At 36.2% G+C, this 15,003-nt stretch overlaps 1 protein-coding gene across 2 annotated transcripts in view; it reads right to left on the reverse strand.

Annotated features, from left to right (window-relative positions):
- MYOM2 (myomesin 2) overlaps positions 1 to 15,003 on the reverse strand; it is a 78,222-nt gene that overhangs the window by 20,852 nt on the left and 42,367 nt on the right. Inside the window, exons 18-27 of one of the 2 annotated variants that reach the window (XM_017739338.1) lie at positions 14,472 to 14,593; positions 13,670 to 13,690; positions 12,180 to 12,367; positions 9,857 to 9,983; positions 5,592 to 5,770; positions 5,276 to 5,390; positions 4,554 to 4,710; positions 4,346 to 4,452; positions 2,535 to 2,579; positions 1,914 to 2,050 (exon numbers count right to left, since the gene is read on the reverse strand). In XM_017739338.1, coding sequence (XP_017594827.1) covers positions 1,914 to 2,050; positions 2,535 to 2,579; positions 4,346 to 4,452; positions 4,554 to 4,710; positions 5,276 to 5,390; positions 5,592 to 5,770; positions 9,857 to 9,983; positions 12,180 to 12,367; positions 13,670 to 13,690; positions 14,472 to 14,593 — 1,198 coding nt within the window. The remainder of the gene's footprint in view (positions 1 to 1,913; positions 2,051 to 2,534; positions 2,580 to 4,345; positions 4,453 to 4,553; positions 4,711 to 5,275; positions 5,391 to 5,591; positions 5,771 to 9,856; positions 9,984 to 12,179; positions 12,368 to 13,669; positions 13,691 to 14,471; positions 14,594 to 15,003) is intronic. The other variant, XM_017739339.1, reaches the window with a different exon arrangement.

The raw sequence follows: 15,003 nt of genomic DNA on the forward strand, positions 1-15,003 counted from the left end.
CTGAGAGCTTTTTTATGCCCCTTTATATGAGAGGTCTTCCTAGAGCTATAAAAATGCAGGAAGCTGGTGGCCTATCCTTTCATCTCTATGTAGCTGTTCAATGCCCAGTTTCCAAGCCAAAATTTTAAAAACAAAATAGAAAGTGATGCTGTATAAAAATTTAAAGTCTGTGAACATTGCTGCATTGTCAGGTGCCTTCCACATTATATGTAAAACTAGTAATATGAGCCTCAGAGAACAATGTCTTGTTGGACGGAATCCAAAACTGTACTTGAAGCAGCCTTTTCTTTTCCTTAAGCCATTTTTCTAAAATATTTGTGCTAAACACCAGTCTGTGTGTAAATTCTCCTTCTGTTTGGCTGTGGATCATCTAGTTACCGAAAATGGATAGAGAGAGTCCAACTCTTTTTCCAGTACAAATAGGCTCACACTGAAACAGGAATTCTGTACTGCAAAAAATATTTGAGTTAAAGATTGGCCTTCCTTTCAGGTATTATCACACCTTAATAACATGACATGAAGGAACTATAGGATCCGGAGAACTACAGGTCTGTCCGCCTGACCTCAGTGCCACGGGATATTAAGAAGCGGATACATCTTGAGAGACACCAAGCAACATTCACAGGACAGCCAGGGGGTGAGGCCCAGCCAGCATGAGCTTGTGACAGGCAGGTCCTGCTATACTGACCTGATGACCTTCAGCAACAAGGTGACCCACTTAGTGGATGAGGAAGGGCTGTGGATGTTGTCTACCTGGAATTAAGTAAAGCCTTTGACACTGTTTCCCGCAGCATTCTCCTGATGAAACTGGTTGCTCACAGCTTGGATGTGTGCACTGGTTCCTGGCTAGATGGCCAGGGCCAGAGTGGTCGTGAACAGGAGTTAAATCCAGTTGGTGGATATCACAAGTGATGTTCTCCTAGGCTCAGCAGTGGGGCCAATCCTATTTAATATCTTTATCCATGATCTAGAGGAAAGTATCGAGCTGGGTGGGAATGTTGATCTGCTGGAGCGTAGGAAGATTCTGCAGAGGAATCTTGACCAGTTGAATAGATGGCTCGAGACCAGCTGTGTGAGGTTCTACAAGGCCAAATGCCAAGTCCGGCCCTTGGGTCAAAACAACTGCAGGCAGCACAACAGGTTTGGGGAGGAGTTGCTGGAAAGTGGCCCAGTGGGAAAGGACCTGGGGATGCTGGTCAACACCAGGTTGAGCATGAGCCATCAGCATATGCCCAGGAGGTCAAGAGGGCCATGGGCATCCTAGCCTTTATCAGCAGTAATGTGGCCAGCAGGACCAGGGCAGTGATTGTACTCTGCACTGGTGAGGCCACATCTCAAATCCTGTGCCCAGTTCTGGGCCCCTCACTGCAAGAAAGATATTGAGGTGCTGGAGTGTGTCCAGAGAAGGGCAACGGAGCAGGTGAAGGTTTGGAAGCACAAGTGTGATGAGAAGCAGCTGAAGGAGGTGAGGTGGTTTAGCCTGGAGGAACAGAGGCTCAGGGGGACCATAGTGCTCCCTACAACTGCCTGAAGGAGGTTGCAGCCAGGTGGGGATCAGTATCTTTTCCCAAGTAACAAGCAATAGGACAAGAAGAAATGGCCTCAGGCAGTGCCAAAGAAGTTTAGACTGGGTATTAGGAAAAATTTCTTCACTGAAAGGGATGTCAAGCACTGGACCAGGCTGCCCAGGGAAGTGGTTGAGTCACCATCACTGGAGGTATTTAAAAGACAAGCAGATGTGGCCCTTAGGGACATGGTTTAGTGGTGGACTTGGCAGTGTTATGTTAACTGTTGGAACCCATGATTGTAAAGGTGTTTTCCAGCTTAAATTACTCTATGATTCTATGATAACAATAGAAACCTGCAGGTTTATTAAATAAAATCACTTATGTTAGTGCTCAATATGTACTTACATCACTGTTTTCGACTTCTTTATCATTAATAACAAATCTGAAAGTAGAATCTGGAGATAAGCTTTCAGCCTGAATCCAGAAACGAACTTCTCCTTTATCAAGAACCTCATAAGCTAATTCTGATTTCAGTGGTATTGCTACAAAAAGAAAAGAATCAAAAGTCAATAATGCATGAAACCTTGTGAGAAATAGGAACATCATAGTAAAATGTTAGTAAATTTCCTTATTATTTATGGATTTCTGGATATAGAATAAATTTTAAGCAGGGAAGAGTCCTCTAATGCAGCCTTTGGCTGATTTTTTAATTAATTTCTCAAAGGGAGAAGAGAATTTACTTATTGTATGTACATTGTGTAAGGATTTGGTAATCCTAGTAACAATCTATAATCTATTGTCAAGTTAAAGTTAAAAGACATTTAGGAACAATGATTTTATTGATGTCAACTAATATTCTTCTAAACAAACTAAAAGATAAGGAAGCTAGGTGTTCCACGGTAAATGAAGCTGCCATGAAAAATGAAGTTGCCATTGTCTCAGGAAGAATCTTTTTGGGACTCCAGTCATTGGTATGTAATTATATTCCTTCTAGAAATATCCAATAAATTCAGATCTTCAACTTACTTGGATTCTTTATTTCATAGCTTAATGCCATCAAACGTTCAAACTCTGAAAATAAGAAAAATGTCCATGTTTTAATTTATTCTGAAAAAATACAGACAGCAAATGAGTGTCAACGAAAGTATAAGCATCAGCAAAGTTATTTCCTTAAAGCTTGTATATGAGTACACAACGCTTCATAAAATATTTAAATTCTGATACATGGATTTGGCAAATGCTCCTATTGCACGCATTTTAGTGTATACTCTCTTATGCAAGGGAATCTAAACAAAGCCCAAAATCTATTTTAAACTTTGAAAACAGCAATACAAAAGAAAGATGGGAAACAATAGCTTCTAAGCAGTGTACAAGGTTCCTTTATCTGCTGACTTCCTTTCTCGCACTATTCCTAAAACTCTTGTTTTACTGTGGCAGAAAACAAGATCAAGCACAGGTTAGTCTGAAAACAAAACAGAAAGTTCTAGTGAATGCACTCGATCCTCAACAGGGCTGTTCAAGAGTCTAGAATTCAGTTTTTTAGATTTTCATACTAATCCTATTTATCATAGTCATTACCAATAAAGATGTGGAAAATGAACATTACTGCCAATTCCAAATTTACAGATAATGTAAAGACCAGAGAAAATTAGCATCGATTTATGACATGATAGAGGATTTTGCAAAATTGCAGAATTTATAGCTGTTGAGAGAGTAAATGGGCAGTGAAATAATGGTTTTCAGTGCTAAGACGCAAAATCTGATACTTGTGCAGGGATCCAGTACAAACAAAATTGTAATTTTGAGTGACATATGATCAGGAAAGACATAGGCAAGTATGGGGTGGGAAACACCTTCAGTGCTCTTATACAAAAAAAACTTCAAAGGTAGATCTGATGGTGACAAGACCTACAGTGTGATTTCAGAGTGATGCTTCAAAACTTAGTCAAATGGCAATTCTCATGATTAAATGCAATGGAAAATTACAAAGCACATATTGGTCATAACTAATGACTAAGAGTCCTCATAAATCTTCCATGTCCTGGAGAATCTTTTTTTTTTTTTTAATCTGAACATGGATTTCTTCTCAACACCTACTTGGAAAGGGTGGTTTGACATGTTTCTCACTGTGATAATAGTCCTGCCTTCTATCAGACTCCCACTTAGTCTCATCTCCTCTCCATAAATGACTTAGTAGGATGAGAAGCAGAGGGATTTCAATACTTGAGGAACTGGGCATAGCAATTACATCTGAGGACTGGGAAACACCAAAGTAATTTTTATTTTGCATAAAATAAACTCTCCTCTTTGCTTTTTATGTCAGCATTTCTCAATGATAGAGCAAAGTCAGACTAAAGCAAATTAATTGCAACGCCAATGAAACAAAATAGCTACAATGAAATATAGCAAAACTAACATAAATGTACGCCATATGATAATTTGACCCAATGTATTTAGATCTTTTTAAAGCATCATCCTTTTTCTCACTAATTTCCTGCATCTCGATTATGAGATACTGCATCTAGAGCCTCAAGCACAACTGAAAGTGTAAGGTATATTTGCAAACATTGTTATAATCCCAGCATAAAGAAAACAATTCTAATTTGCCATGTTTTTTATCTTTATCTAGAAAATATTGCCTGAAGTTACCTCAGCTTTCATTATTATGATAATCAGAAAAATAAGTAATCACACGAAGACTGCATTGTGTTCTTTTTTGTTTTTTCTTAATGCATAGAAAATAATGTGAGAGTTGTAGGGTTCTTTTTTTCTTGGGCAATTTTCAGTGCACTTGAGGCAATACAATGAAGAAAGACTTGAAATTATAAGGACCTTACCTTCATCATCCATAACGAAGCTGGACGAAACCCCATCTGTGTCACTAACTGAGATAGAGTAAGTTCCCACATCTGATTTATCAGGATTTTTGAAGTACAGTTTAGAACTAAAATCATTAATGAAGAAGAATATAATTAGCTCAGTATACCATGTCAAGAAATTTAACATGAAAATTTTCTAATATTTTGGTAGACTGGCATGACTTACTGATTTCCTTCTGTTTCAATCTTAAACTTATGAGAATCATCAATCTCCTCATAAGATTTACCCCATGCAAAATGAGATGCATCTGTAGCTTCTTTGCACTCAAAAGCCAGGTAAATATTACCCTCATCATCCACACCTGAATATATTTCTTTTGTTCCTGCAAAATAGGAATCAACTCAAATGTCAAGGCTGCATTTTTCTTTCAAGGTACAAATCATAAATTAATAAAGCCCGCACCTATTTTATCCTAAAAGATACTGATTTTATTAGCAGGTCTTAGAGCAGGTTTATGTCATATGCTGACTAGGCAACACATGCTAGTAAGTTTCTTACTCTACACGCAAGAAAGGAATGTTAATACTAATAAAGGCTTATTGAGAAAAAAACCAATAAGATATAACTGAATATGAGAACACACAAAAAGTTTAAATAAATCAATTTTATTATCATTCCTGAAGCTTTAAAAAATGTGTTGTCACACCAAGTTGCACCTTGTTCGAATAAAAACCAAAATACCTGATTATCAAATAACTCCTACAGTAAGGAACAAATTCTTATCACTATATCTGTATCTGCATGATTTTTTCTTTAAGTTTTAAGGCTAAGACCTTCTTAATTCTTGAAATACTTATATGTGATACAATATCAAATTAGATTGATTGAACTCAATTCCAAGTATTATAGTATTTTAGAAGCAGAGGAGATTAAACAGTTCATTTTACCTGGCCGTTCCTCAACAAGCACTGGTTCAGATATCTCAGATGACTTGCCTGCCCCAGCATCATTCACTGCACGAACTTTAAAAACATAGGTATGGCCCTCATGTAAATCAGTGACCTTAAACAAGATAAAGAGCAAAGTCAATTTAAAAAACAATTGAAGTTATTTTGTTTACTTATATGAAGATGTTAGCAGAAGCCAAAGTTCAAATACATATCTTTTTTGTTCGAATATATATCCTTTTTGTACTCAATAAGAACTTTTAATACTCAGTTTTATATTAATATTTGTATTAATATTAATTAATTAAAATGTTACCTTAAGATAGCGCTTTGAAGTAGGTTTCTCATTAGCAGTGATCCAGTCTTCTGCATCTACTTCTTTATAGTCCACTAAATACCCAGTAATAGGGCTTTTGCCTTCATACACAGGAGCTTTCCACAGAAGAACCACTGACGTATTTCTAACTTCACATATCATGAGACCATAGGCAGGACCTAAAATATTTCAAGTATTGGAAATTCACTTCAATATAATGAAGTTTTGCAAGCTGTCCCTGTAGAGGCCAAAATGTACCACTATAATTTTGACTGTACTTGCTTTCAAAAACTTCAGCCTTTACAATACAGCTGGTGTATGTGGTATTTAGGTCATTTTCCCCTCATGGCTGTATACAGCAATACCTGCCTTACACAGTGAGTGACATTAGTATTCTGAAGCATACTTGCTTAGCTAGATCTCAGTAGCTCTCTTTTAAGGGAAAGTTAATCATGTGGAAAAATCCATGCAGTTTAAGATTTTCCAACAAGCAAGAGAGGCTTCTTGTCTCTTAGTTAACTCACCAGCCCCACATCAAAGTTGCTTCACTGAGCCTGATTCAGGTTCATAATTTAACATCAGGATTTTTATTTTTTCATTACTATACGTGAGCCATGATCTTTCAAAATAATCCAAAACTCAGTGGCACCAAGGGACTTTGGATCAGGCTTCTTGTTCCCTGACAGAAGAATTTTTTTTTATTGTGAACTAGGTAGCTGCAGCCAAGAGGAACTTCTCAGGATGAATGATACTTGGCAGGAGAAATATTTAAGCCAAAAATATCCTGATACTCTACAAATAAGTGAGAGTTTATATGTTTGTAGGTACTAGGTTTTTCCCTACTATACTTTCCTTCTCCTTCACCTAACTGTTCAAGTGCCATTCAGTCTAACTTATAGTAATTATTTTTTACTATACTCTTGATACTTTTTACACTAGTAAATAAATTTCAATGTAAAGGCATAATCATGTCAATTTCCTACCATAGTCAAAATACCCATGACAAAATACTCATATTCAGTCAAATTATGTAGCTTGCTTCTTGTGCTGTAGATGCAGAGCAAGGAAAGATGAAGACTTAAGGATTAACTTGAGACTTAAGGATTTTCTCAGTTTTCAAGATACTGATTTTCCCTATAACACATCTTACCATTTAAAATAATAATAATAAAAAAGAGTGGAAAGCCTTACAAATAACTCTGATTACCTTTCCAGCCTACTTGATGTTAACCAGTGATGAAAGAACATAAAATCTGTAAAGGATGATATTCAGCAAATATACGGGGGGGGGAAAAATCCAAACCTTTAGAAAAGTTTTTCTCCAAAGTGGGTAAACACATTTCAGAAAAGCATATTGAATACCTGTTACAGACCTTATAAGGATAAATATTAGATTTCTCATGGAAAGACTGCCATTTTCAAGGCACCTAAAGCCTTCCCTCAGGGTTCTTTAAAAATCCCAATCTAAATGTCTATATATCCACAGATAATTAAAATTCCACTGTCAAATGGACCCGGTAGAAATCTAGACAGTAGAAGGAAAAGGGTAATGAAGCACGTTCTATTCTGAGGATTCTGAGACCCTGTACATTTCTTTTTATTTAAAGCAATGTAAGACAATTCATTAACTATCATTGCTAACTCACAGAAACTCACAGCGACATGTAAGACTAAAATTCTGCAGAAGGATGAAATAATTATAGACTCTGGGCAAGGAATCCATCACTTATGCTGGAAATCCTGCAAAAGGTTTTGGCCTTTCTAAGGAAACCTTCTTTCTATATCAAAAAGTGGAAGAATATTTTGTTGACACTGGGAGTATTTTGCAGTCACATTACATTAGTCCTCAGTGTCTTTAGTAAGTCACAGAAGAGGGTCAGGCTCTTTCTCCCAGTTTTAAATCTCAATTATTTGTTTTCATTATTGTTAAGCTATTGTTTAAAAACGTATTTTAAGGAAGGCTTGTGAAATATTTAACAGGTTTGGATATTTGGGGTTTTTTAGGGAGAGGGCAATGGTCTTGGCTTGTAGTGGTTTTGTTATCTCTTTATCTATCATTTAAAATGAAGGATAATCTTCACTTCTTTACACACTACATAATTCCAATGATGTTTTGAAAACACTGTAGAGACCATAAATCATAGATCACTTCTTTAAGAAAAATAATTGTTCAAATGAGGATGCACTTACACTAAATATTACAAGAGTATAAGAAAATGTAGCTAACATGAAGTGAGTTAAGGTCAGGAGACTAAACATTTTGTTATTGACAATTTTATCATTAAATCCATATGGTAAGATTTATAACTCTGAAGAATTTAGCTATAAAAAATAAAGACAAACAGCTTTTCAGAAAAAGAATATGGGCATAAAAAAGGACTAAACTTGGAACTTAACTGTGTAATTTTTGTTTTAGAGGGCAAATAGAAGGGGATATGTAAGCAGGAAAATGCCTTTCAGAAGGTGGAGTTATAGTTTCTCTATTCAGCACTGAAAAATCTTTATTTGGAGTAGTATCTCCAGTCTGTGCACTGCCATTCAAGAAAGAAATGAAACAACTAGAAAAGAAAAAGTTAGAAAAAGAACAAAAAATTCTTTTAAATAGCAATAAGGAATACATGATCTAAAGGGAATGTTGCAGGAAGAAAAATTCAGGAATATAAGAGAAACTTTTAAACTGCAAGCAGCAAGATTAGGAAGATTACTTTGGTTCTTGTCCAAAGTACCTGGACTTTTCATGAGAAGACTTTAAAGGTGCATTAGACAAGCCTCTGTCAAAGAGATAGGGATAGGTAACCTGAAAGTGAGTGAGCAGCTGGACTAGATGACATTTGAGAGTCTCTCCTCATAAACAATTCCATGATCTTACTGAATTCCAGGTAAGAACTACCTTCTACTTATAGCATAAAAAAGAAAACTGAAATTTCCCTGCCACCTCATGCCACCTCACTAGTAATTTTGATAGTTTTACAAATCCAATTTTAGGAGTTTTGTGGGGTTCTTTTCTTTACTGAGAAAATAACTGTTCCGGCATGGAACAGATGCTTTAAGTGTCAGAGAGCTCCTGATGACATAAACAAGTATTAGAGTGGATTTTTAGGTATATATCAAAGCTCAAAGTCATATATAGAATTCAATATAACAGCACAGCAGTATTTTACAGTGTTTGTGGAAAAAGAAAGTAGAAGTATTTTAAAGTGGTGGGTCTCTGTGTTTTCACTATGGGCTGTACTTGTAATACACTTTGTTTAAGCAAATCAGCCCAGACATCAGAAATGGCTTTAGAAAATGTGTTGCTCAGTATGAGTAACAGCGTTACAGTGTTATAAAATATGCAGAATGGACCTTCAGAAACCCTTTTATGGCTTATTTACGGGATTTGAGCGCTGCTGGGGGGGACTAATTCTTTAGCTGTTTAACATTTTTTTATGTTAAAAATATTATATAATATATATTATGTACAAATATAGCATATAACATATATATAGCATATTATGTATTATATTATGTATTACATAACAAATTTATATACTTACATGAGGTAGATTACAGTTTAACTTCTTTTTGGTGAGGGTCCTAAATTCATAGTACTTCTAACTATAATTAATAGTCTTCAGCTACATCTACACTGCTAAACTACAGACAACCCAAACACAGGGTCTGAGTACTAGCACACAGCCATTCCTACTGTATGTTTGTTAGCACAGTTGTCCTAACACCTGGCTAATAATAATCTCTCAGGTAACACCTAGGTACAATCTAGAGGAAACACACATACATGGGCATGTTATTTGAGTCTAGGAGACCAGCTGTCAAGATGTCAAGAAACAGGCCCCTCTTTTGTGTTATTTATGACCAAAAGCTAACATAGTTTTGGAGTCTGAAACTCCAGGAATATTCTTAGTAGACTGCATTTATGGTGCAGAGATATTGTACAGGTGGTGAGTGTAAGGTGGAGCTTGTAGGGGTTGAAGAGGTGGTAGAGATACATAGACTAAAGGCTCAACACTGTTCTGAGCTGGTGAGGGCATTGAAAAAGGGAACTCAACAAGCTAAGTAAAGGTCATCTATTTCCCAGCAGACTCAGTGTCATCACTGGAGGTGTGGTGGTAACTTTTAACAGATCTCAGAAGCAAGAGCAATCTCAACAGGTAGTATGGAAGAAATTGAGCAAAAGACATCCTGCAGACTTTGGCTGGCACTCTGTGGCTGTGTTTCAAGGATTTTATACTGAATTGAGATTCATGAAGAACTAATAGACTTACCAGGCTCTGGCATAGTCCAAGCTTTACACTTAAAATGCTCACTGGGATCTGAAGGTTGACCTATTCCAATCAGATTTGCAGCAGCAACTTTGAATTCATAGAAGGCATCTTCAGTCAAATCCTCTACCTTTTTTCATTTGATAAAACAATTCAATGTATCAAAAGCCATGATTTATATTCATTTAATAAATACTTGAATATAAACATTGGTTAATTAATTATCAGGCATTACTACCGTGCTGAAGGATGTAATTTGAAAATTTTATCCTTAAACCAAACACACTGCAGAGTTCTATATTATAGAACATAATATATATTCTCCACGTTTCAGTCACATCATCCTAGGAATAACAGCACTCATATATTGGCATGAAAAGTTGTAAAAGTTTAGAGCAAAGGTTCAAGGAGCCCAATCAATAAATGACCACTAGCAGACACTTATGGGTGAGTGTTCTAAAATGAAATACCTTCCTGCATTGTTTGTGAATGACTGTTCATAAGTCATTCACTTAACCAAGAGTTCAAATAGTGTTTCGGTTTAAAAGGTTACAGCGGACTAACCAAGGAAGAAAAGGAAACAATAGGAAACTAAAAGAAAAAATAATCCAATCAGTTCCAAAATGTGCTGGTATAACTCCAGGAAAGAGCCTCTCAGTACTATTTCATGGCTTATATTAATCTTTCCCACAATTATATTTAATCATATGTCTCATAGCTGAGAGTAGAATTTCTAGGGGAGATACCAAACAGTTTTAGATTTTCCTGAATAAATAGTTCTCTTTGAAAGTGTGAGATAAAAAAAGGATTTTGGTGCAATTTTATTAATGATAAAAACATGTGAGGGTAACGAACATATGGGGTAGCATCAAATACAAGACCAAAGCAAACAAGGTAATGCTGAAAAGTCAGGCACTAAAATAATTTAGACACAATTTCCTGAAGATAAGGAAATATATACTGTGACCCACAAGACCCAATAACAGCTCAGCCTGTAAAAATTATTTTGAAATCCCAGGTTATTAAGGGAAAGGATACTTGTGGAGTTCCCATAGAATTATTTAATCAGAGAAGGTTAAACCTTCAGTGATTTCCCAGTGCTGCAATGAATATCTCAGGGCATTCTCTGTTTGCAGCATGTCATAAAATATTCTGTGCTACTAAAAGCTGTCTTGGTTTTATTTCCCATCAGTATTTCAGATTCTAGTCATTCAAACTAATGTACAAAGATGCGCCTTCAGGCACAAATACAGGTACTGGCAGGACTGACACTTAAATATCCAGTTAAATTCTGAATGGCGGCCCCTAATTTACATTACTCATTTGTTTACAAATGCATTAAAAATAAAAATATGTGGAAAGCATTGTAAGCAGTTTGCCCTTTCATGCCTATCCTACCTGCCCTTTTTTATTTCTCAACATCCATGCTCCATCTGCTATGTCAGAGATGCCAGTCATAAAATCAGTCACAAGCATGCACACACCTGAGTATTGCTGCCTGCCTTCTGTGACAGAAGCATTCTTCCTCAGCTCATCTGCATCATTATCTTCCACTTTAGTGTCAAATACCTGCAAGACTTACTTCTGCCCTAAAGGGTACAGGAAATTTGCTGACTTGCAGAAATAAAATTTTTATAATTTGTGAATAAAATCTGATTGTTTTACTTAATTTAAAAAGCATCAGATTGATTGATTGATTACTTGCTATATCCTATCTCCCTAACTAGTCTTCATGGAAGCTGACATCCAAATTTTCCTCTTTTAAGAAACATTTAATATGTTGCAAGTGTAACCAGAAGTAATTTATTTCAAAACTGGTACTCTGTAAAGGAGGTGACAAGACATAAGGCTAAGCTTATTAATATACATGCTTTTTCATCTGCAGGCAGATTTTGAGAGTAAGAAAAGGGACAGTTATATTTTTTCTCAATCCATCTCCATTTCGTTTACAAGTCTCCAGTTCCACAAACAGCAGTTATCTGTCCTGCTAAACACTTCCATCCTTTCTCTGTATGCTGTTACAGTGGTGATACTTAAGTGATCACTAATGAAAATAGCTTGTGGAGCATTTTATGGCTATCTTGTTCCTAGTGAAAAATGTGCTTCACACTTTTCCCTCAAAAAATTTCTATTCTGAATGGTCTTATGCACATTAAAATTTCATAGTAGGGGACAGCACTGATTCTCTACCCCAGGTTTAACATTGTTGCATCCAAATGGAAGCGGTTTTGTTGAAGTATTTAAAGAATTTTTCCATTAAAAAAAAAAAAATCCAAAGAATTAATTCAAATCAACTCCAAAAATATAATGATCAAAAAATACTAACCGTATAAATCGTCCGGGTAATAAGGGAAGAATTGACTTCATGCCAGTTTTGATGGTTGGCTTCCCGTTTATCCATGTAATAACCAAGGATTGGTGAACCTCCACTGTATGTTGGTGCTTTCCAGCCAAGGGTCATTGAATGACCGTCACAGTTCAGAAGTGTGATACCATGAGGATATGAAGGACAAGCTACAAGGAAATTAGCAACCCGAGAGTTAGAACAGAGTCTAAAACACTGCAGTGTAGAAGTTGCTTAGCACTTTTGATATTGCTTCTGTTTTCTGCAGCATACTGCTCTCAGCAGTATAATGATAGCAAAATAGTTGTAAAGCTGCTAACCAACATTCATTTTATCACCGGATATAAACATGGAAGGTTTTAAAACTCTCAGAAGGTAGCAAGGAGGAATAGATGACCTTTGGTATGGAAATAGTAATACCAGCAAGACTCTCCAGACCAAATATTATGCCAAAAGATTGAAATGAGTCAGAAGATCTCTTCCTACTAAGAAACAAGTAAGCTGCTCAAATACTTCTGGAATACAGTAACAATCATCCAATTAAAAAAAAAAAAAAAGATTATGAACTTGAATAAAATTAAGTCGTATGACTGACTGATCTATGACCACCACAGTTTTCCTGTCCTATCCTGATATTATATGCCTCATTCAGACTGTGACTGCTTTTTCCTCTAGAAAGAAGATCTTTAGACTTTCAGTAACTTAAGCTGTATTGAGGCAAAAAGTAATGTCCTTCTACTTCCTTCTGTAGCATAAGCAGAAATGTCACCAGGGCACCTTCCTAGGGATGAAGAAAACCCTTTTCCTGAGGTTTTTAATCCCCTCCTACAGGCAAGCACCCCTTCTAGCAAGCAGTTTTGCGTTTTTCGTATACTTGAAAGTCTGGCCAAAGATACGCCTTTCTTGACACTGGGGTGCTTCAATCAGTACAGCTGAAGCTGATCGATACTTTCAGGTGAATTACCAGTATAACTTGAGAGAATGTAACTTACCTCATTCAGAAGAGAATACATTAGCAAAGGCCTTAGTACAGTCCCTGATCTTGTAGCTGTACTAATGATCACCATTTAAAACAGATAGTAATCAGCAGAACTGCCCTTTTGTTCTTTTTTTTTCAAATATGATGCTGTACTCAGAAGTCATAAAATGAGGCCTTTGCTTTTATTGCCACTTCTTGATAAATAAGAATGACCATGGCAAACTCCTGAAAATGGTCTTAAAATAACATTACGGAAAGATTCTGGCCATGCTAATGTTAAACCACCTATAGATAGTCCTGCTAAATTCCTGTTAAGGCTACAAAAATGGATAAAAGCTGTCCACATCCCATTAGTATGCATAAGATCCATGTGCTCTGTGTTTGGTGATATAACCCATGCAACCCTCATCTTCAAAACACACAGTGACAAATAGGTGTAAGTGCATTTACAACATCGTGGTGATAGATGTGCTAGTGTCAATGTGCCACCTACCCATATGAGACACACTTCCTCCTAAAAAAATCAAATAGAGTAACTTTGTCAGTAACATCCAAATGTACTTTCTATTAACCATCCTGAATTATAAACCTTTTAGAGGATTATTTCTGACAAATATGTCTACTGGTTTTCTTCAAGAGGTAGAGGCCACTCTTCTGGGGAAAAGGTGTCCTATTTAAAATTTTTCAGTATGGAATTGAAACTGTCCAGAAACTCAAATTGAACCATGATAGCCCAGATCCGTGTACTCTTTCTTGTAAATAATTATTCAACCTTTCACTCAACATGAATGATTCCCATTGAAGGTTGAACAACTGATCTTGCACAGAAATTTTGTTTGTAGGATACTTGAGGAGGTAGATTGTGCTCCAACATGGAGCAGACACAGGGGATTTTCTGTTTGGTTCAACCATACAGTAATAAAGCTGACTGAAACCCTTCTAAATGGAGCAGATTCCGGCTAAACTGTTTTGCACCACTCCAAGTCACTCAAAAACTTATTTTCCAGCTTAATCAGAATTTAAGTTTCTTTGATACCACCTAGGAGCAAAAGGCAATCCGGCCATTATAGCACATCTTACCCAATATTTTAACAGTCATTATAAATAACTTTTTTTTATAAAACAATGTATTTTCTCCAGAATAGCCACATGCCAGAGAATAGACATCATTAAGCAGATGTGCATGATGGCTGCAAGCTATACTATTATAGCAAATCAGACCAAAGGAGATGATTGCTGAAAATATGTGACTCATTCGAGAAACAAGAAGCTGAGTTGCACAGAACCACACTTACTAAGAGCTGCCTGCACTGTTACAGCCTCTGACTCCTGTGAGTTTTCACTCAGTCCTACAGCATTTGCAGCTTTCACACGGAAGACATACTTCTCTCCAGTCTCCAAACCATGAACAACAAACCTGAGTTAAAAAGATAGCATCACATATTAGTATATATTTTAAAGGAACCATTCTATGCTGCAACATGAAATTGTTGTGTCCACTAAAAAGCTCAGCTTCATGATTGCTTCACAAAGGAAAATATTTCCAAGAGGCAAATTGCAATACAATAACATGACGTAGTACAATATAATTGGATGGCACACAGGAGCAAAAATCACAGTTCTCATTAGACTGCTAGTACTGATCTAGCAGGTTAACTCAGATAAAATATAATATATTCCTTCTGAACTTTGGCCTTACTAAATTCTAATCTATTCTGGGAAGGAGCTCTATTTTTCACTGTACTTTTATAGTCATTGTCAAAAATAGTTTTCAGTTTTGATCTGAGGTTCTAGGTAATTACTGTACTAAATAAAATACTCAGAGCT

This window comes from Corvus brachyrhynchos, unplaced genomic scaffold, assembly GCF_000691975.1.
Source record: "Corvus brachyrhynchos isolate BGI_N302 unplaced genomic scaffold, ASM69197v1 scaffold136, whole genome shotgun sequence".
In the NCBI taxonomy this organism is placed as follows: Eukaryota; Metazoa; Chordata; class Aves; order Passeriformes; family Corvidae; genus Corvus; species Corvus brachyrhynchos.